The sequence below is a fragment of the Cavia porcellus genome, unplaced genomic scaffold, assembly GCF_034190915.1.
Source record: "Cavia porcellus strain 051 isolate PalLab524CR breed Dunkin Hartley unplaced genomic scaffold, mCavPor4.1 scaffold_1, whole genome shotgun sequence".
Classification (NCBI taxonomy): domain Eukaryota; kingdom Metazoa; phylum Chordata; class Mammalia; order Rodentia; family Caviidae; genus Cavia; species Cavia porcellus.
Window position 1 is genome coordinate 87,839,006 of NW_026947484.1, and position 20,983 is coordinate 87,859,988.

Genomic DNA, 20,983 nt, shown 5'->3' on the forward strand with positions numbered 1-20,983 from the left:
GACTCTGTTTTGCTTTGTCACATTTGGGGTTTTTTTCTTTGTTTCTCTTCAGAAAAAAAAATTATAAGAACTGTGGAGTAATAAAACCCAAAAAGTGTAATTGTTATTGTAAAAAAGAGGAAATGCAAGTGGTCTAAAGGATATAACTGCATGTATATTTAAATGTGTAGGATGGAGAACCATATTACTGAGTTTTTGTTGGATCATTGAATAGAACTGTCTGCAATCTCACTGTATGAATGTCTACTTTGTATGCTTTAATTTTGTAATTTGGACAACTGTTTCTAAGATGACAATATGTGATCTATTAACTAGTGATTTCTTACTGTGTATTTTTTTTTCTTGAAATTCTGTATTACTTGTACCCTTTTACTGCTTTGTTTTTCTTTCTCTTTAAATTAAAAAAAAATTATGAAATAGCCTAGGAAACACATAGACATTTTGTATACATAAAGGATAAAAAAATAAAAAAGAATGAAACTTTAGTTGGCCAACAATATCTCAATAACTACACTTTATAATGTGTTTGTATTAAATCATCTGGTACTGTAATCATGGGCTGTAAACAAAAGAAACTTTTTAATTTTACCTCAATTTACAAAACCTTAGTTATATTTTCATTGGTAACCATATACTCATTCTCTTATATGTTTTCTGGTCAATTTTATGGCTTAGTAAAATGGGCTGTAGACAGCCAACATTAACCATGAATCCTGATAACCTATGTATAAAAATTTACCTTTGAAGATTGACTTCATATGCATAAATTTCATCTTTAGGGGAAAGTTCCTGTACAGTTATACATATCCATTACTGTTAATGCCACTGGCATACAGAAAAAAGTGGGAATGAGAAATCATGCAGCAAAACTACTAGTTACCTGTGATGCTTTGCCACAGAAACAGCCACCAGTGCCAGTGGAGGTAGTCGAGGTGAGGTAACCAACTCAAAAGCCTGCAGGCACCAGTGTTATGCAGGTTGGTATAATTGGTTCTGATTCATTTTCTACTATAACTAGTCTTCCCAGAAATTGTAAAACTGACAGCATCTTTTTTCATATTATTTTATTTTTTAAAAAAAGCAAAACAGAAGGATAGAAATGATATGGAATTTCAAAAAAATAACATTAAAAAGTCATCACTATTTGATGTATTACATATTGTTTTCTTAGAACTCGTTGTGGATAACTATACTACTAAGTTTTTGTTAGTTCAGTGAACAGAATAGTTTGTGCTGTTTGATTGTCCATTCATTTTTTATGCTTTGATTTTGCAACCTGACAGTGTCTTAAAAAAAAAAGAGCAGAACTCAGCCAAAAACTATTGCAGGGTACAAGTACTAGCCTGTTTCTTGTATCAGAAAATGTAATTAATCTTGTTTCACTCTATTATGACACTCTCACAGAAAACCAGCTCTACAATGCAATGAAAACAAAGGTGCTATAGTTTCTCTAACTTATTTTCCAAATTAGTGCTGCTGACCTTTTCTTAAAACTTTAAGTATCACAAGGAAACCAGTGGGAAGCGAATCATGTGCTGACCAAGTTGTTAAAGGGCAGAAAAATTCACTGATGTGAAAAGGGATTAGGGAAGGCTGGAGAATAGGACCAGCCCCTCCTGCTTTGGGTGAGCAGATTTATTAGCTGCAAGTCAGAATCCCACATGTAATTAACAGCTCTGACATCATGCAAAAAGCACATAAAAAACTGTCCACTTAGGCCAGTCCTGTAGATAAATCTCTCAGGATCTTAAGGTACTGGAGAGAGGCTCTTTGGGAGTGAGTGTACTCTCACCATTATCTCCACTAGCAGGGAGACTTAAAATTAACAAAATTAACTTGCTGGAAAGTTCCCAGTTCTTTGTTCAGCCCCCATGGCTAATATTGCTAATTGTGCTGAGCTGCTAATGAATACTTTTGGTATATGATCAGTACTATCATATAAATATGAATTTTAAATGAAAAAAAGTAAATTACTAGGAAGTGGATTTAATTAGAGAGGTAGTATGCATGTCAAACTTTTGAAAGTAAACTATTATCATTGTTTGAAGTGTCTTTTTATAGCAGGGATTTTATGCTGAAGGGAGATTGAGAGAGCCTGTATCCATTTTAAGAATACTAAAAACTTGCATAATTCTATTTTTCTTTCTTCTTCCAGGTGAATTTTTATCTACAGGACTACCTCCCTCTATGCCAAGGATGCAAACCAGACCTTTGTGCTGCAGCCTTATGCCCACCAGAATGAAATCTTACAGACTCCTGTCTCTGGGATCTATGTTCTTCTCTCTGCTGCTTTTGCAGCAGGTGTGGGCTCAGTTTCCACGTCAGTGTGCCACTGTCGAGGCTTTGCAAAGTGGTGTGTGCTGCCCCGATTTGTCCCCCTTGGCTGGGCCTGGGACAGACCCCTGTGGATCTTCCTCAGGGAGGGGCAGGTGTGGTGTAGTGACGGCAGACTCTAGACCCCACAGCCGCCAGTACCCACATGATGGCAGAGACGATCGGGAGCAATGGCCTCTGCGATTCTTCAATAGGACGTGCCAATGCAGTGGCAATTTCTCAGGACACAACTGTGGAGCATGCCGTCCTGGGTGGACAGGAACTGCCTGCAACCAGCGCGTTCTCACAGGTAGGAGATGGTGTGAACTGGTGCACAGACTTGGGTGAGATTTGAAGCTCTTTATTGCAGCCTACATCACGTGAACTAGAAGATCACCTTCAAATTATACTGCTCAACTTTCCATTTTCCCAGTTGAGCAAACTGAGGCTTGGCAAGGTTAAAAAACATGTTACAAGTAGAGGGTTGAAAAAGAAACTGAGTCCTTTAAATTAATAATATTTCCTAAAAAAAGATTTGTTAAGTGATCACTGTGGTGCTAGGACCTGTGTAGGACTAAGGCATTGATGTTAATTGCCATAGATGAGGTTCAGAAAGGTCAAACACACATCTGATGCTTTATAAAACTGAGTTCTATGGAGCTCTAATATTTCAGCTTCCTCAACTAGCCCTGCTAGCCAGCAAGGAAGTTTCCCACTATGCTGATCAAATTCAGGCATTTTAGATGAGTTGTGGAGCCTAGAGTGTAAATAGCATGATACAGACATCAAAACATTAAATAGTAACAGCTTGTGGTACTTGATCTTTTTCAATATGCCAAACCCTGAACCAAGGATGTAAAAAAAGTAGTTATTATTCTTTATTGTGATGAAGGCCTTGGTCTAATTGCTCTTACGTGTGTGCTCTGATCTTTACCACTCCACATTTTACAGATGGAAAACTAAGCTTTAAAAAAAATGTTCCCAAAGTCACTTAAAAAAAAAAAAAAGAAAAGAAAACCCTGGTTTTAGTCACTGTACTGTAACCCTTACCTGATTTTTGCAAGAGTCATGATGTTAAAAAAGCAAAAATTCTAAGAAAAATGTCAATAGTGAGCAGAATGAATATGACCAGGTCACAGATTCATAGATTCACAAGAAAAACTTTGAAATTCACAAGTAAGGTTAAAAAAGGTTAACAAAAAACAGGCCAGATGTATATAGAGAGGGGAAGAAAGAGAAAAAGATTGGAAGAAGATTTTAATTAAGGATTTTTTAAAGTTGAATTTTCCTAACCTAAAAATCCAAAAGATTCAAAACTCTAAAATTTTGACATGAGACCACAGGTGGAAAGTCCTATACTGTCAAATTTTGTTGCATGTATAACACAAAATAAATTACTTTTGTGTTTAGATGTACCATCCTCAAAATGTCTCATTATGTATTAAAAACATTTTAAAATGCAAAAGTACTCAAATTCTGAAGCATGTCTGATCCCAAGCATTTCAGGGAGAGAGTGTCTAACTTATAAAATAATTTGAAAGAGATTCAAATATACATATATGTAACCATTAATGGACAAGCAGGACACAATGGGCTCATTTTCTACTCATTCCCGTAAGGCAGAAGTTTTCATGTCTGATTTTTTCATCCCTAAAGTGAGAAGAAATCTCCTGGACTTAAGTGCAGAGGAAAAGAACCACTTTGTCCAGGCCCTGGACATGGCCAAGCGTACCACTCACCCACAATATGTCATAGCCACAAGGAGGTCAGAAGAAATACTGGGATCAGACGGCAACACCCCACAATTTGAGAACATCTCCATTTATAACTACTTTGTTTGGACACACTATTACTCTGTCAAAAAGACTTTTCTTGGGCCAGGGCAAGAAGGCTTTGGCGAAGTGGATTTCTCTCATGAAGGACCAGCTTTTCTTACTTGGCACAGGTACCATCTCCTGCAGCTGGAGAAAGATATGCAGGTAGGAATGAAAATGTTTAACTTCAAGTCCAATTTCAAGTCCTTTGTAGATGGTGCATCACCCTGTCTGTAAGTCAGTTTAATTCAGTGTTGCTCCAAATGATTAGAGCATGTGATGACAAAGTGATTTCATGGTATTAATCTGCCTTTGGTATTCATTTTTCATCTCATTCTGATCACTTGCTTATTAGCTAAACTTTATCTTTTTGTGAATTGAAAAAGAAAGTCATTTAAGGCATTTTGAGGCACAAATTAAACTAAGAAATCTCTACAGATTTAAAAAACTGGCTCCCAGGAAGTCAGAAACAAAGCAGACTCATTTTGCATGGACCCTTCTTTGTTAGAGGTAAGTAGATGCTCTCTTCTGGTTGGATGAATTGAGCGTATATGCACCCCTCCAAATGCCCAGTCGTATATACAGGCTGAGCCTCTGTCACATTTGAATGGACCCATCATAGTCTAGTGTATTGAAAATCATTGGGAAGGCAGCAACAGCAAAGGAAAGGAGAAAAGGGGGGAAGGCTTGCAGAATGTAAAGGCCATACATCTCTGGCTCCAGGTGCCTCCCACGGAATCCTCCTTGGGATTCTCCACCTCCCAGGCTGTGGGGATCTGCCAGGCTTTTGCAATTTCATTCTGTGCCTCTCTTCGGATAACGGAAGCAGGAATAGGCTTTGGGTGCTGCGTAGGACCAAATGCAAGGAGGGAGTGACTCACTCAGCCCCTTTGTTTCTAACTGGCCGATCTCCTCTCACTAGTTGATGATTCTGCCCAGTACAGGTTAGAGTTAAAAACATGAAAAATATTCCTTTACATTTTGATTGTTATATTTTCATTAAACTCCATGTTTCCATACCCTACCTAAAGACCTTACATAACTATATGCAAATTATGGATACTAACTTTGTTGATAATTATAGTCATCTTATTATGGATAGACATAAACATTATGTTACATACCAAAAATTCAGTTTCTTTTTAAAAAACTAAAATATATAGTACCTCTATCATCTTTTAATTAAAAGAAACTGGCTTTTCAGGAGCATAAACTGAACCTCAATCTGTGCACAACTATTTCATGCTTATTTTTTAAGCAGATACATTCAAAAGATACTAAAGTATTTGGTAGAATAGACATTTATGTTTTCTTTTTTTAACTGACAGATCTGTTTTTCTGATGAAGTGTTGTAATTTTAAATACAAATTTTGATGATCAGGTCTCAACTAAAAAATTCATAAATTAAACTTCTTTTCAATGCTTAATGGTAATAATCTCCCCTAAGTTAAAATTTTAAAAATTAACCTAAAGACTTCTAAGGACAGAAAAGGTATTTAGACTAATTTATTGATTTTCAGGATGTTAGTACCAGCATTACTTCAAGAAGAAAAATTGAAAAATTTGAAAGATAATTAATGTTCTAAAATGCAGAATAAAATATTTGTTTGTAAGTTGTCTATACTAATGCAGTTTGTCATGATTAAATGAATTTCTCTGGTACCTATTTTATATCTCTTACACAAGTGAGGCATTTAGTAGATTTGGTGTAGACAGATCTGTCATTTATCATTGACTAGATCTGCGTATATCCCCGTGGGTACAACAGCTGAGAGCACAGGCATAAGGTTTTCAAAGGCTTTCACGTTGTCTGTGTAAACTTGGACCTCTATACAGCACACAAGGCATTCAGCAACTTACAGTCTAAACAATGCACAGCTGAATTGCTGTCTGAATTTGCTCTGGTTCCTAACAGTCCATTTCTGAACCACAGCCTGGTTCTTAATGATTCCTCAGAAGCTGTCACTAATTTTTGTGAACCACCACAATGGCTTCTAAATGAGGACTGCAAACACTTGGAGATCAATAACTGAGGGTGTGCCTTGAAAGGCAGCTGACCCTATCACATAATCAAGGGTAAGAAAATGTGGCCTGGAAAGGAATTAAAAGTAAAAAGGCAGAAGGTACTGTGTGCTTGAGAAGCTAAACAATGATAATTCTTTCATTTAAATCACATCCCTGTTCCCAGTACTTCAGAGGCTGAGGCAGGAAACTCTTGACTTTGAGTCTGCCATAGGCTAGAGTTCAAGATCAGCCTGAACTACATAGCAAGATCCTGTCTCAAAAAAAGAAAAAAAAAAAAAAAAAAAAAACTCACTTATGGATGTAACTTCTTAAAGGGAATATGAAATGAAAAACAACAAATAAAGTAATGCATGCTTTAGGAGCCCAATAAAATAAGCCTGTGACCTTTACTGAAGTGTTTTTAACAAATGCAAGACCAGCTCTTAATGGAAACTGGGTCTCTGGTCTAAAAAGCAACAGGCACAAAAATTTATTCTGTTTCTGCTTAGTATTTCCTGTGTGAATTTCAGACAGATGCTTGAGTCTTAGTTTAGATCCAGGAGCACGACTCTGTAAACCAAACACTTTTAAGTAGATATGGTAAAAGAGACCATATTCCCTGCCATCAAACCAGAGTCTAACTGACTACAGTCGCTGAAATTAAATTTTAAAAAACAGAAACAAAAGTCAGTGTTTCCAACAACACATTTCAAAGTTGGATCTGACATCAGACTAAGCCTTAGTGATGTTTTACTTAAAGACAGGAAATGAAAAATACAAATGTCAAAGAGTAAATGTTTTGTGGATAATTCTTTGATATAACCAGGAGAAATGTAATCACCTGCCCAAAAGAAAGAAAAAAAGAAGCAGCAGCAGCAGCAGAAATACTTTTTTCCTTTCAAGTTATTTGAGGACACAACAAATTGAGTTTCATTCATTTTGGGAGTCAGTGACTTCTGTTTAACTCCTTGGTACCCACACACCTTGACTCACCAGTTCCTTAGTTGCCTTGAGGAGCCCCTGTAGAAACAAGCAGAGAGTGAACCCAGCCAATAGGAAGAGTGTAAGCTGAACCACAGAGGACTAACAGAGTTTCTATGATCTAGGACATGTTACAGGAGCCTTCTTTCTCCCTGCCTTACTGGAATTTTGCAACTGGGAAAAATGTCTGTGATATCTGCACTGATGACTTGATGGGCTCAAGAAGCAACTTTGATTCAACTCTCCTGAGTCCCAACTCTGTCTTTTCTCAATGGCGAGTGATCTGTGAATCCGTGGAAGAGTACGATACCCTGGGAACACTCTGTAACAGTAAGTTTCAATGAAAATCAACAGTTGGAATTCCATTATTGGAGGAAGAGATTAAACACACTGCCAGGAAGCCCTTCATTCTACCAATTATTTCAGAGTAAAATCTGTTATTGTTATGGTAAGAATCAGTATTCAGATTCTCCTTGAGCATCTATTGTGTGCAAGACAATCTATGAGGTGGTCCAGGGAAAGAGAAAGTGACTGTGTATTTTTACATTGCACTGGTCACACCATTGCTGATTTCCTTAGTTTAGAAATGTCTAGATATATAAATTAATCCTCTTAGTATACTCAGTACTGCTTATTAGTCATGTGTCTGGGTTGGAATTTCACAGAAAATCTTTCTCAGGAAAATATGAAATATGAAAAAGAGATAGAAATGGTCTGGGAGCGATGAATGTGGGAAGGAAGGAAAGAAAAAAAAGAAAATTCTTTTTTATTCAGTGAGAGTTTAAAAAGACACTAATGATGCTGGAAGACCTTTTAGAAAAAACAAAACACTGCACAGATGATGTCTGACAGCTCCTAATTGTCTGCTCTTGCATAATGAATGAAAGAAAATGTAAGAGATACCAGGTTGTCCTAGGTCATCCTCCAATTATCTGAACTTTTCTGTTGTAGTTCAGGGCTCTTTCATGTTACTCTATTCCTGAGTTTCTATTTCTTTCTTGGATCATATCTCTGTGCTACTAACCTGAGGCCTTATTAGAAGTTCCTATTCCATCTGATTTTCCTCTTCTTCAGGCATTTATACATATTTTGAACATTTGCTCTTCTACATAAAAACTAGAATCATAAGAATGCATTTTATTATTATACTCATATATAACTTTGCAGTATTCATGTATCAAATCTTAAATTACTTTATAAACTTAAAAGAATATTCTGAATAGATCAGAAAGAAGTAGGCATGTGTAAACATTTTGCCATTAGAATATTTAGAATGTATGTGCTATGTACAGACCTAAGAAATGTGATAGCTTACCAAGTTTTCACTATAGGTGATAAAAATTTAGAATACATTTTTAATTGGCATAATGAATGATTCCATCTTGTGGAAGAGAAACAAAATTGAGGATCACGATCTCTTAGATACTTAAATATCTATCTTTTCTGGTGAGGCTGCAAATTTTGGGCCTTAAATTTTATGAACATTTTCCAATCATACTGATGATCAGATACCAAAATGAACAAAATTTAAGTGCGCATACATAATTATAACAGAATGGAAGATGAAAATGAGGTATATTCTTTTATGAAAGTTTTTATTGTCAATTAATATGCATCTTTCATAATTTAGAAGGATAACTTTGTGACACATTGAAAATCTTCCTTAAGATTGCTCAGTTCAAGGTGTAAATACCAAATACTTTATTTATTAGGCAAGATAGGGAAAAATGAAACTAATCTTTCACCAAACACATACTATGTCTCATATTGAAATGTTTACTGTGTTAACTCACTTATGCCTCCTAGCAATCCCCTTTCTCTCTACTTTTCTTCTTGGGAGATCGTGCCCGTGCCTGTGGTTTCAATGGTCACCATTTGGAGGAGACCCATGTGTATGTATCTTCAGAGCAATCGTTCCTTAAATATTCCATGCTCGTTGCAGTTAACTTCACAGACTGAAAGGTGAATTCTTGATACCTAAAATTCATCCAGTCACTAAAATATGAGATTTGATTAATGATATGAAAAGCACTGATTGTTTTCATGATACTTCTCAAATCTATTTTCTTATTCAGCTATTATCAACTTTCCACAATTGGAAACAATACTGTGATCAATAAGATATTAATAGACACAACAGTAGAGGGTGTCCATGTGCAAACAAATTTAAAAATAATTGGCATAAGTTTAAACTCATTTAATAAATTCCTTTACTATCAGAATTTTCTACTACAAAATTCCACAAGGAAAAATTATGCAGTGTTTTGAGTACAAGTAATGCTTTATTTTTTTTCTTATGATTTGTCAGTAACTCCCTAGGCAGTACTCCTCAAAACATCAGTTTTTTTGTTTGCTTTTGAATCAGGGTCTCTCTGTGCAGTTCAAGCTGACCTTGAATTCACTCTGCATGCCAGGCTGGCCTTGAACACATGGTATTTCTCCTGCCTCAGTCTTATAGGTGCTGGAATTACAGGCTTGCACCAACATGCCTGGCTTTAAAACATCAGCTTGCATTGATAGTTTTTAGTGAATGTGCATCCAAACAGTCCACATATACTGTACTTGCTAGTTTCAGTATATACAATTTGTTTATATGTTATATAAAGTTCATTATACTAATCCATCAGGTGGTAATCGTTATGTTAACTCTAAACTATATGACATTGGAAGCTTTATGAAGTAAAAGAAATGAGTTGAAGTTACAATAATTTCTTTCCCCATCCAGTGGATTATTTTTCTTCTCCCTCTAAGGAACATATATTCCTCTCTAGAGATCACTGAGATACACTGAAACAAAACATTCCAAATCAATCTCCTTTTCTCCCACCAACCTTTGTCTTCAATTTCTCCTCACTTCCTAATGAATTAAATATGACTTCCTACTTTCAGTTCTTGAGTTCTTCAAATATGTTCTGATCTAGCTTCCCATCGTTCTGTTATGGCCCATCAGGGTCACATAGTTTCAGTAAAAAAAAAAAAAGATAAACAAAAATACACACTCTATAGCAAACTCTATTCTACAACCATATGCACTGAGCAAGTCTAATGCCAGGCAGGTGCCAGGATTATGAGGTACAATCGTATTCTGATGGGATTTTCTTTATAAAAACAACTTAGCTCTTATTTCAATTGCCTAAAATAAGATTTCTCTATAAAAATTCTCTGTGATGCTTCAAATTTCTTTGTAAATTTCTTGTGAAAGTTTTTCCATAACTACAAGACTAGAAATTCTCCCTCCCTATTTGTCTGTCTGTCTCTCTCTGTGTGTCTATCACTATCTCTCCTTCCTTTTCTCCTCCCAATTCCTTCCCTTAAGACTCTCATTATATTGTCTATCCAGTTCTTTGTTTGCCTACTGGCTATTCTTTTCAAGAAGTTTAACTTTTTAATCACATCAATGAATATATTCGTAGACTGAATATCACTATCCATAGAGATTTAGGGAATTTTTTTCAAATTTTGTGACGGCTTAAAAATTGCATTTTAGTACAAAATATCAGATAAATAGATGATAGATAGATATAGATACATGAAGGAAATACAGATTTCATATTGGAATTTAAGTTTGTAAGATATTTTGGCAAATTTTAATTTTCCATTGAATTTTACTTGGATACATTCACTTGAAAGAGCATATCTTGCTTTAACAATTACCAAGATCCTTATCTGTTAGTGTGATACTTCTTCCTTCAGCTGCTTTTATGTGTCACATATTTACTCACAGTAGTAGGATATAGAAAATTGGAGCTTTATTCGCTTTAATGTTCCTAAGCACACATTTTTAAATTCGTTTACCATCCAGAGGACCTATTTTGCAGTGTCTATGCTGTGTGTAATGTTTTAGAAAGCAATACTGATAGCTCCATAGATCCTGTGTTTGTACCCTGTTCTCCCCAGGCACTGAAGGAGGGCCAATCAGGAGGAACCCAGCAGGAAATGTGGGTAGACCCATGGTTCAGCGCCTTCCCGCTCCGCAGGATATTGCCCAGTGCTTGGAGGTTGGTGTGTTTGACACACCCCCTTTCTATTCCAATTCTACAGACAGTTTCCGAAACACAGTAGAAGGCAAGTAAATGAAATGGGTTCTTTGAAATGCTCTGTTTATGATAGTAAGTGAAGAAGTCCATATCAGGGCTAAAAAATTAAACACCTGTTATGCTATGAATTTGTGTGATTTGAGGTGCCTCTTACGATTGGTCACAATTTTCTGTTCTTAATTTAATTATTATAGGGGAAGGGATTAGAAATTATTCCCCAATCTTGCATACCTAAAAACTACCTAAACTCAAATTTCTGGCAGTTAGCTGGCCAGTATATATAACTATATCAAAGTTTAACATTGGCAAATAATTAAAATGGTTATAAAATAATTTCTTTTTTAAAAAGCATTACAATAAGAAATTTCAAATAATTAGCTGGTAGTCTGTAAAGCCTGGTTTGAGTATATATTTCATTAAGGTTGTGTGGTCCTATAAATCTTTCTAAAATTTTCTAAAAATCCAAATATCTCCAATGACTCACAGTTTGTTAATGACATTTTGATACTGTTTTAAAGATGAGAAAAATGAAATCCAAATACATAAAAGGATATTCCCATGACATTCAGGTAGTTAGCAGCAGTATAAATCCAAATGCAAACTTTCTGCCTTTACATATACATTTTTATAACTCTAAACTATGCTTGATACATATGTAAACTTTTAAAAGAATATAATTATATAACTTCATTATAGTCATATTACTATTAAATTCTACGTTGAATATAGCCTTGCTCACATTAGATACGCTCTGAATCCCTCCCATGGGAATAGATGCTGCTTAAATATACTTATTTGAAGGTGATTCAATAAATAGCTACTATATTTTGATTAAACTACATCTATAAAGTAAGGCTTTAAGTATGACTTTCAAAAACCTACAGATTTTGTCTCATTACTGCACAATCAAAACACAATTGATAACGATTTCCAGGCAAAGTGTATGAAAAGAATAGTGCTTAGCCACATGCCGTGTGCTGCATAGACAATCTTTAAGTGTTTCTAGAATCAAAAAATTAGGAAATGAATGTATGAAAATGAGTGAATGCTGTAGGCACATAATGTTGCTTCAAGTCTATGCACACACTTATAACTCCTTTTGATATCATAGGCTCTCCATTTCTTTTTATGATCTGTTCAGCATCTATTCTCATCTTCTCACTAGTACGGTGGTACCTGGTTCGTGAGAGCTTTTGTTTGTGAACTATTTGGTTCACAAACAGAAGCATTTGGTGAAATTTTGGTTTTTCTTTTAAACTCTCCAATATTTTATAAATATTTTGACTGCAGGTTTTTCAGATGTTTTAAAACATTATGTTAATGGTAAGAAAATGTAACTTTCCTGCAAAATAATTCTTCCAAAATAAACATGCTGACAGTCATCCAAAAGGAGGAATAAAGATGAAAAGTAACATCTGGCAATTGCAGGACAATCAAAACGGTGTACTCCCAACTGTGTCAGCAGTTTTAGTAAAACTGAAGAGTTCCTCTATCTTAGTTTCCATGTAGAACAATGTGTCCCTTATCAAAATAGAGTGTTCTATATATTTTGACTGGTATCCTTTGCAGGTCATTATTTTTAACCTACTGGCTACACATAGAGGGTCACACTGACAGCTTAAAAGTAACCTAATTCTGAGCATAGCATGAAAATGTCATCAACCATTGGTACTGAGTAGCAATGCAATCTTATTAATGCAAACTTTGGCTTGACAAGCTTTGGGAAAATTGCTTCCCAATATAATTACTGCTGTTGACTTGAAAATAGTGAGATATGTGCAATATTTTCTACTCTTCTCATCCTTACTTTTAAATCTAGGTTACAGCGATCCCACAGGAAAGTACGACCCTGCTGTTCGAAGTCTTCACAATTTGGCCCATCTCTTCCTGAATGGAACAGGAGGACAAACTCATCTGTCTCCAAATGATCCTATATTCGTCCTCCTGCATACTTTCACTGACGCAGTCTTTGATGAATGGCTTAGGAGATACAATTCTGGTAAGACACTTCCATGTGCATTTTCAAAGGGCACTGTTCCAATGGCATAGTTAACAGTTTATGCTAGCTCTTGACACTCATGAGATACACTTCAAAATAAAGATAAAATAGCTGCTCTCTGGAGTCATTTCCAAATATTCAAACCCATTTTTGAAACGGCAGAAGTCTCTCAAAATAGATATTTTAAGATGACATTTATTTACCATTTACTAGAGTTAATCAGGTGATCTCTTCTCATTTTTGCTACAAAAAAATAAAATAACTGCCACATTTCCCAGATTTTTATTCCTCTTATCTTCCACTGAACATTCTTGTAGCATTTTAAAATTAATGGGAAAACCTTATAGAGCTCTTCTTTGATGCCTCAGGGGATCAAAATTTTATAACCATGTTCCACATTTCTGTGTTTTATTGCTTTATGGCCTCATATAATGGAAATTTTGTTTAACTTGAAAAGTTAATGTTGATTTTTGTATCATACCATAGGAAATCTCTTTTGGGCTCATTTCAATGTGTTCTTTAAAATACTATTTAAAAGGCCTCACTCTCTACACTGCTACTCAGTCCGAAAGCCTTGCATTATTTTGAGACCTTTAAAGCGCTTTCACTGGTTAACCTTCCATGTTTTTAATATGTTATAAATTTTTTACTTTTTGCCTTCTCTTCATTATGGACATAAGCGTGGCATTAGAGGTTATCTATTGCTGTATCTATCTAAGGAAGCCTCTCTCTCTCTCTTTCTCTCTCTGTCTCTCTCTCTCTCTGTCTCTCTCTCTCTCTCTCTCTCTGTGTGTGTGTGTGTGTGTGTGTGTGTGTGTGTGTGTGTTACATTCCTCTTATCCAAAGTGTTTGAGACATTTAATTGACAAAGTAGGTCCAAATAGTTTATGCCATCAGAAAATCATTTAGGATAAGGTTAACTTACACATAAATATTTGCTTCACTTTGGAATTCATTGATTGGAATTCCACTTCATATTTCATGTGCATTTATATGCATAACTACAACCACTGTGAATTTCTATAATTTGCTGTGTCAGGGCTCTTTTTTTTTCAAGTGTATCAAGCAATTAAGACTTTTGAGATCTAGTCTAAGTGTAGCATACTCGATTTTTATGTCACTTTAATGCATGCTTCCTAATCTATATCTTTTTCAAGATTACTTTCAGTATAGTTACAACTCAAATTAATGTTAAAAATTATCAAAACTATGAATCTTTTGCTACATATATACTAATAGGTACTTGACAGCAATGTACAAGTTATATTTAATCTGGTCATTCACAATATGTTGAATGTTAGGTAATGAAGAAACAATCTGGCAAGTCACTTAAGTGAGTTTTCTTTCAATTATGAGAACATGCATTGTATTGCCTTCTATACATTGATTAAAAGTAATTATTTCACATAGTATTTTGTTAGAAATGTTCCAGATTTTAATTTAAACATTATTGTTGAATCAGAAAAATATCTTTGACTCTTATTTATCTCCTACTCCTTTCCTTCAAGCTATAAGAAGCTTAAAGTTTCTCAGTTCCCTTTAATTAGTTATGGGAGAAATACTTTAAATGCAAAGTAGAAAATTAGCCTGTACAATATTTCTTATAAAATCTGACCATAAAATTGAAGGCAAGTCAATGAAAACACTTATTTTATTGCATGAAATCTGAACCCAATTAATTGTCTTCTTAAATATCCCTTAAACCTGCAAGTAACATTTGGAAAGCAGTGTAATAAAACAACTATTTCAGGAAGAAAGAAAAATTAAAATATGAAATATTTTAGTCTTTTTGAAGATAAGTCTGAAAATATTTAATAAGATTGATTTGAGATGCATTAAAAGATACCAAAAATTGAAAGATATCAAAAAGGCTTCAAAAGTCATAAAATTATTGTAGTACTTTATACCCATTCAGATTTCCCCAAAACATTTGAAACTGGGCAGAAGGATGAGATGAGAAAAATAAAGGAGGGAATGATGAAAGCTTGTTAAGCACATGCACAAATGTTCCCGCTAAAACTTCATTTATCTGTACAAACCATATGCATTAATTTAAAAATCACATAATTATGGAATTAATTATTAGGACCACAAAGGATCAAGAATTGCATTTTATAGTTAAAGGAAATTACATTTGTCTGTGCAATAATATGCATTAGAATCCTCATATTAGACATAATATAATGCAATACGAAGCATTAGAACTATGCCTGCAACAATTCTAAATTCTATTCATTAACATTGTTGATCAGTGTAATATGTAATTTAACACCTCCTTTTCAACTGAGAATTGAGTTAAATTTTAAACACAATAACCAAAAATTCCATGCATTTTCGGAACAAGCAGTTTACACATTTCTTAGGATGATTACTATTGTATCTGTTGAGCCAAGAGAGAAATGAAGTAATCAAATACACACATAAATGCTTTCACAAATACTATTTGAACACCTATTAACTCTGGGCTGTATTTTAATTACCAGAAGTAGCATACAAACCTCCAGAAAAAATACTTTTCTCTGGGAAATTTCCTGCCTGCTGTTAGAAATCAAATAAACAAAGGTAAATAGCTAAATACTATGTTAGGTAGTTTTTTTAAAAATCTGTAGATAAAATCAGAAGGAAAACGGTAGATAATCAAGGTCACTGGATTTCATTTTAAGAGATATAGGCAGCTTTGAATGAGTCCTGCCTAGGGAAATCATGTGAAAATTTCAATTACTATTATTACTTTTACTATTATTCCTCCACTTTCTTTAAGAAACTTAAATTTAGCAAACTCCTAGATCTCAAATGAAGTAAGGCTGATCAAGGCAGGCAAGATGAGTAAAAATGGAAAGTTTAAAAATCTATCTAAGTTATTACCCTTAAAAAGTAATTTAGCACATTACAACTAATGGAATAAGAATTACCTGAGCACAGGAATTTTGCCTGTTTTTTTCAGTACTAGGGTACATGCCTAGTCCAGTACTTGGCAATGGTAGAATTCAATATATTTTAATAAATAAATATTGAACTCACTTTAATAAATATTAAATTTAAAATTACAAATATATAACCTCTATCTGCCACATCTTTGGTCAATTTTTATTTAGACTAGATGCTAAAGCATCCTTCTTTGATGCATAGGATCATAATGACAGTTCAGGGAATAGGACTCTCATAAACAGAAAAGCTAACACTGGCTGGGCCTGCTCACTAATGTCCCGCACAAGCCATCATCTTGTTTTGGTTTTGTGGCATCCCAATTGGCATGTAATTGCATATTTAATTATACAGAACAAATAAGTAAGAAGAGCAACTCTTTGCCATGAAGAACCTACCATTTCTTTTATCCCTAATGACAGAAACACACCAATAATATAGATGTCTCTTATCTAAATGGTTAATATATCTAAGTATACAGAGAGACAATGACAAAAGTTAATTGGATCTCAAGAACTTTATTCAAGTATGAAATTTTTTTGCTAACAGTAAAAATGTAAGAATAAAATTCATAGTGATTTCTCTAACAAACAGAAAAAGATGAAAAATATTAAGCAGAAAGACCAAGAGCCAAGGACAAACTCCAAAAGATGTACCATCTCTCAAATTTAAATTACAGATTATGCTACAATATATTGCAGGTCTCTAGTTTTTTCAGGATTTTTTTATTTTTGTTTTTTATCTTTGGCTTTGCAAAATAAGTTTAATAAACTGTATTTGAATCATTTTTCATAATTTAAAATTTAAACAGTTGATGATCATCATAGATGACAAAATGATGCTAAATTTCCTCTGTTTTTAAGTATTTTGTTGTAGTATTTGATGCACGTTGATGCTACATTTAAAACATTTGCACTGTTTTATGTAATTCTTTGTTCTGCCACAGTGAAGCTTTCCTTGAATCTTTAACCAATATAAAATATAAAGAATATTTGTTTCAGATTCTCCTCAAATATGGGGCCTCTTCAGAACATAATAATGATACGAATATTAACTCTGTGTCTTCTAACCAGTTATCCTTGGAATATTTTAGATATATCCACATTCCCACTGGAAAATGCCCCTATTGGTCATAATAGACAATTTAACATGGTACCGTTCTGGCCTCCAGTTACCAACACAGAGATGTTTGTTGTTGCTGCTGATAGCCTTGGATACACTTATGAAGTGCAATGGCCAGGTGAGTGTTGAAGATGTATTTTTATTGTAATGTGTTCCAAAACCAATTTGTTGTCTTTAAAGCCAAGTCATCATTGTATTCTGAGGTTTACCTCTTCGGCTTGGATTTCAAAGTTTTATTTGGGAGTAGAGAGGAGATTTGACATTTATTGAGAGCTCATTCTGGCCAGATACTGAGCTGATTATAGGCCATAGTACAAGTCTCACAACCCTTGAAAGTATTGTCTCCTCTTGCAAGGAAGAAAACCAAGCCTTAGAGAGGTTAGTTGTCAAGATTACATTTCCTGCAAAGGAAGACAATGGACTGTTGCCTGTGTCTGTATAAATGAAGTAGAATTTGTATATTCTAAGCTACTTTTTACTGAGATTTTGAAGTCTAGAATGTTCTTGTTCAAGTTTCAATCTGTTTCTCAACAAGCGCAGCAGTGCCTGTGGAAGAACACAGGATTTAGATGCTGAACAATCTGGCCCCCAAAATCAACCTTCTCACTAACCAAACAATGGTGAGAAAGGAATTTCACCTGAGCCATCCTTTTTTTCAACTTTAGACTAGAAATAAGAGTAACTGTCCCCATATAATGTACTTGTGGAAAAAAATTAGCAAATGTCTTCAAACCTTCAAGATGATAGGCAACTTGTTAATAAAATGTGGAAAAAAGTAGGAGCATTTCTATTAAAGTATGTGAAAGAAGTGTCTAATTTTTTGTGATAACTATTTTGATCTCTATTTTAATTTACTGTCATTTTCTCTTTCAACTAGGCCAAACGTTTAGTGTTTCTGAGATTGTTACCATCGCAGTAGTTGCTGCTTTATTACTGGTTGGAATCATTTTTTTGGGTGTTTCTTGTCTGATTCGTGCTAAAAACAACATGGAGGAAGCCAATCAACCTCTCCTCATTGATCAGTATCAACATTATGTTGAAGAATAAAATAAAAATCCAGAATCCTAATCAGCCTGCGATCTAATGACAAGCTACTCACGCCCTTACACATTAGTGTCAGGAAACAACCTGACTGAAAATCAGTAGATTGAGTTACCAAGTAGAATTTCTTTCACTTTTTTACTTTCTTATATACACATATGTTATAATTAAAGCACTATTTTTCAATGCTAGAAGAGTAATTCAGACTCGTTCCAATGGTTTTGAATTATCAGCTCTATTTAAAATGTTCAGGTGCATCAACTCCATGACATTTAAAAGCTAGTGTGATCGTCTTTGGCATACTTTAAAGGTTGACTATACAATGTTAATAAACTGCTCTGCTTTATTTGTATGTAAAGGAAAATAAAATTTGATAGTAGTCTTTTTAAAATATATAACTAGTCACTTCTACACGGATGAAATGTAAATGCACTTTATTGATATAACTCAACAGATAAAAATGCAGCAGCATTTATTAGTTAAAATAAATTGCATGAAGTTGTAATGAATTTGTTCAAACTTGTCTTTCATTTGGGTTTCAACATATCATATTTAACCTCAGCTTCAGGACCACAATAAAGTCAGAATCTTTGCCACATTTGAGGCAGTGAAAGCTTCATTTTGTTAAGAAACTGCTGTTCTTGTCTATTTGCTAGTGCGCTTTCCTGGTCTCAGTTCCCTGAAGAAGAAACTTCATGCTTTTCACCTCCTGATTCATACATCTGGCTGCCTAATTCCTCTTCCCCCATCTTAGGGGTCCTCAAAGAAAACATGGAAGTAGAGAATGAGCTTCACCCTGTGCTCAGATGGCATTGCATTCACTGGGTTTCATTTGAATAGCATCATCTTACCATTTACCAGACTCTCAAGCATTTGAAAAATAAAATATTAAAATTCTGCTTTGTTTGTCCCCATTCTGATCCAGCTCTGCAAGAATGATGTTTTTTCTTATGCTCTAACATGAAGTTTTGGGTTTTGATCATGCATATGAAGCAATATTTCCAAAATGAAGTATATATTCTGCATATAAATATATAAACATTATAGCTAAAATTATAATGGTAAGAAATAACTATAGTAATTACATCCTATAGAAAATGACCGATTTCATGTTTCCACTCAATATTCAGAAAGCAGACTAAAGTTATAGCCCTGGTAATTACTGTTTTTCTTTTTTCTTTTTTCGTACCAGCAATTGAACTCAGGATCTCACACTGTCAGACAAGCACTGCACCACTGAATACTGTTTTTCTTAAGGCTATGTATGCAAGATAAGCATAAAAATATTAAATAGTATAATATGAAAATAAAGTTATTTTAAATTTTCATATAGAAGCACTCAACTGGCTCCCTTAAAATACATTTCAATGTACTAAACATTCATAGTTTCTTAGAGAAAGTACTATGCAATGTAATTTTAATATAAAATATCAATGGGACTAAATATGACAAGCTTATATTTTTTTGAACATTTACTAATTACTCATTTCAAACCCATTGAATAACCATATCCTAAATAGCAAACATAGTTCAAGGCACTGTGGATTTTTGGACGAGCAAGGCAGGACTGCAAAATTGAGAAGGTCATATTTGACTTCGGCTTCAAGGAATGCCAGTGGATTTACCAAATATAAAAGTAGAGAAGGGCAGTCTATTCAGAAGTGACAGCATGAGCAAAGGCACAGAAGTTTGAAAGAGCATAAAACATTCAAAAATATAAAGTAGGTCAGTGTGGTTAGAACATAGATTTCATGGAAGAGAGTGGAAAGATTAAATTGGGAATAAAACCAGAATGTCCTGTATGCAATATGGAAAAAAGAGAACAGGGTGAAGTCACAAATAAAATGTATTTTTAAAAGATAAGAGTGGTAGAGATAGTTCTACATAAAGTTGATGAAGAAAGGCCAGAATAAAGTAACTATATCACTTTAAAAATGCAGGTGACCTTCCAATTTTTGAATGTTTCCTTTAAAATTTGGCTTTGCAGCATGTTTCATAAACGAATATGGAACAGTTAGAAAGAAAGAAGATAGAAAGAAGGTCTGTCCCAATATGAAAATTAATTTAAATAATCCTTATTGTAAGAAAGGTGCCTGCGTTATCTTATAAATACAGCTGTCATTTTATTTTTCTCACTTCCACGGACTTTTATTTATTGTACAATTCTATATGATCTTATCAGTCCTATGTCATGTTATTCCTGGCAAACAACATACATTTGGTATGCTGTTGAATTCTCTCTGTTCTCTACCCTCTAGTTCTCTGACAATTAGATTATTATGCACTCGCTAAAGATAAATTCAACACCACTCTTTAAATCCATTCTTTCCTGTTGCTTACGGCTCATTTTAATCCCACCACCCATGCTCACTTCTCTACCATACATGGAGTAAAATTTCCTAACTGGACATTCCCAAATAATCGAGAATAAAATGCTATTACATCTTTGGGTCTTATTTATGTACCCTTTGTTCCCAGAAATCAATTTCAGAGTTAACAACAAATTACACTCTCTTGCAATTACAAAACAATGGATACAGTGGAAAAAGAAACATGAAATAGTAATTTAACTCATCAAGATCTGGTTGTAAGATATTTATTCTTGGTTCAGTTCATGAATATCAAATAACGCTACACACTTTTGCCCTTTTCTACATCCGGATCCAATTAGGAAGAAAGCCAGTAAGAAATGAGAGGAAAAAAAGATTTTAATACTGGTATGCCAAGAACAGAGCCTGATAAGGCAA

General features: G+C 34.3%; 1 protein-coding gene across 1 annotated transcript; it reads left to right on the plus strand.

Moving 5' to 3' along the window:
* Positions 1–1,795: 1,795 nt before the first annotated feature.
* Tyrp1 (tyrosinase related protein 1) lies at positions 1,796–18,745 on the plus strand. The gene is made up of 8 exons (XM_063251176.1): positions 1,796–1,917; positions 2,156–2,623; positions 3,970–4,292; positions 7,238–7,442; positions 11,010–11,177; positions 12,969–13,148; positions 17,167–17,313; positions 18,073–18,745. Exons 1-8 carry the CDS (start codon positions 1,872–1,874, stop codon positions 18,240–18,242), a joined length of 1,707 nt encoding a protein of 568 aa, XP_063107246.1. The 5' UTR covers positions 1,796–1,871; the 3' UTR covers positions 18,243–18,745.
* Positions 18,746–20,983: the final 2,238 nt, after the last annotated feature.

What these genes read in the sequence shown, in the direction of transcription:
- Tyrp1 (XM_063251176.1), top strand. Translation starts at nt 1,872, where the DNA reads ATGGCTAATATTGCTAATTGTGCTGAGCTGCTAATGAATACTTTTG. An exon ending in CAACCAGCGCGTTCTCACAG is followed by an intron (nt 2,624 to 3,969) that starts GTAGGAGATGGT and finishes TCATCCCTAAAG; the next exon opens with TGAGAAGAAATCTCCTGGAC. An exon ending in TTATGAAGTGCAATGGCCAG is followed by an intron (nt 17,314 to 18,072) that starts GTGAGTGTTGAA and finishes TCTTTCAACTAG; the next exon opens with GCCAAACGTTTAGTGTTTCT.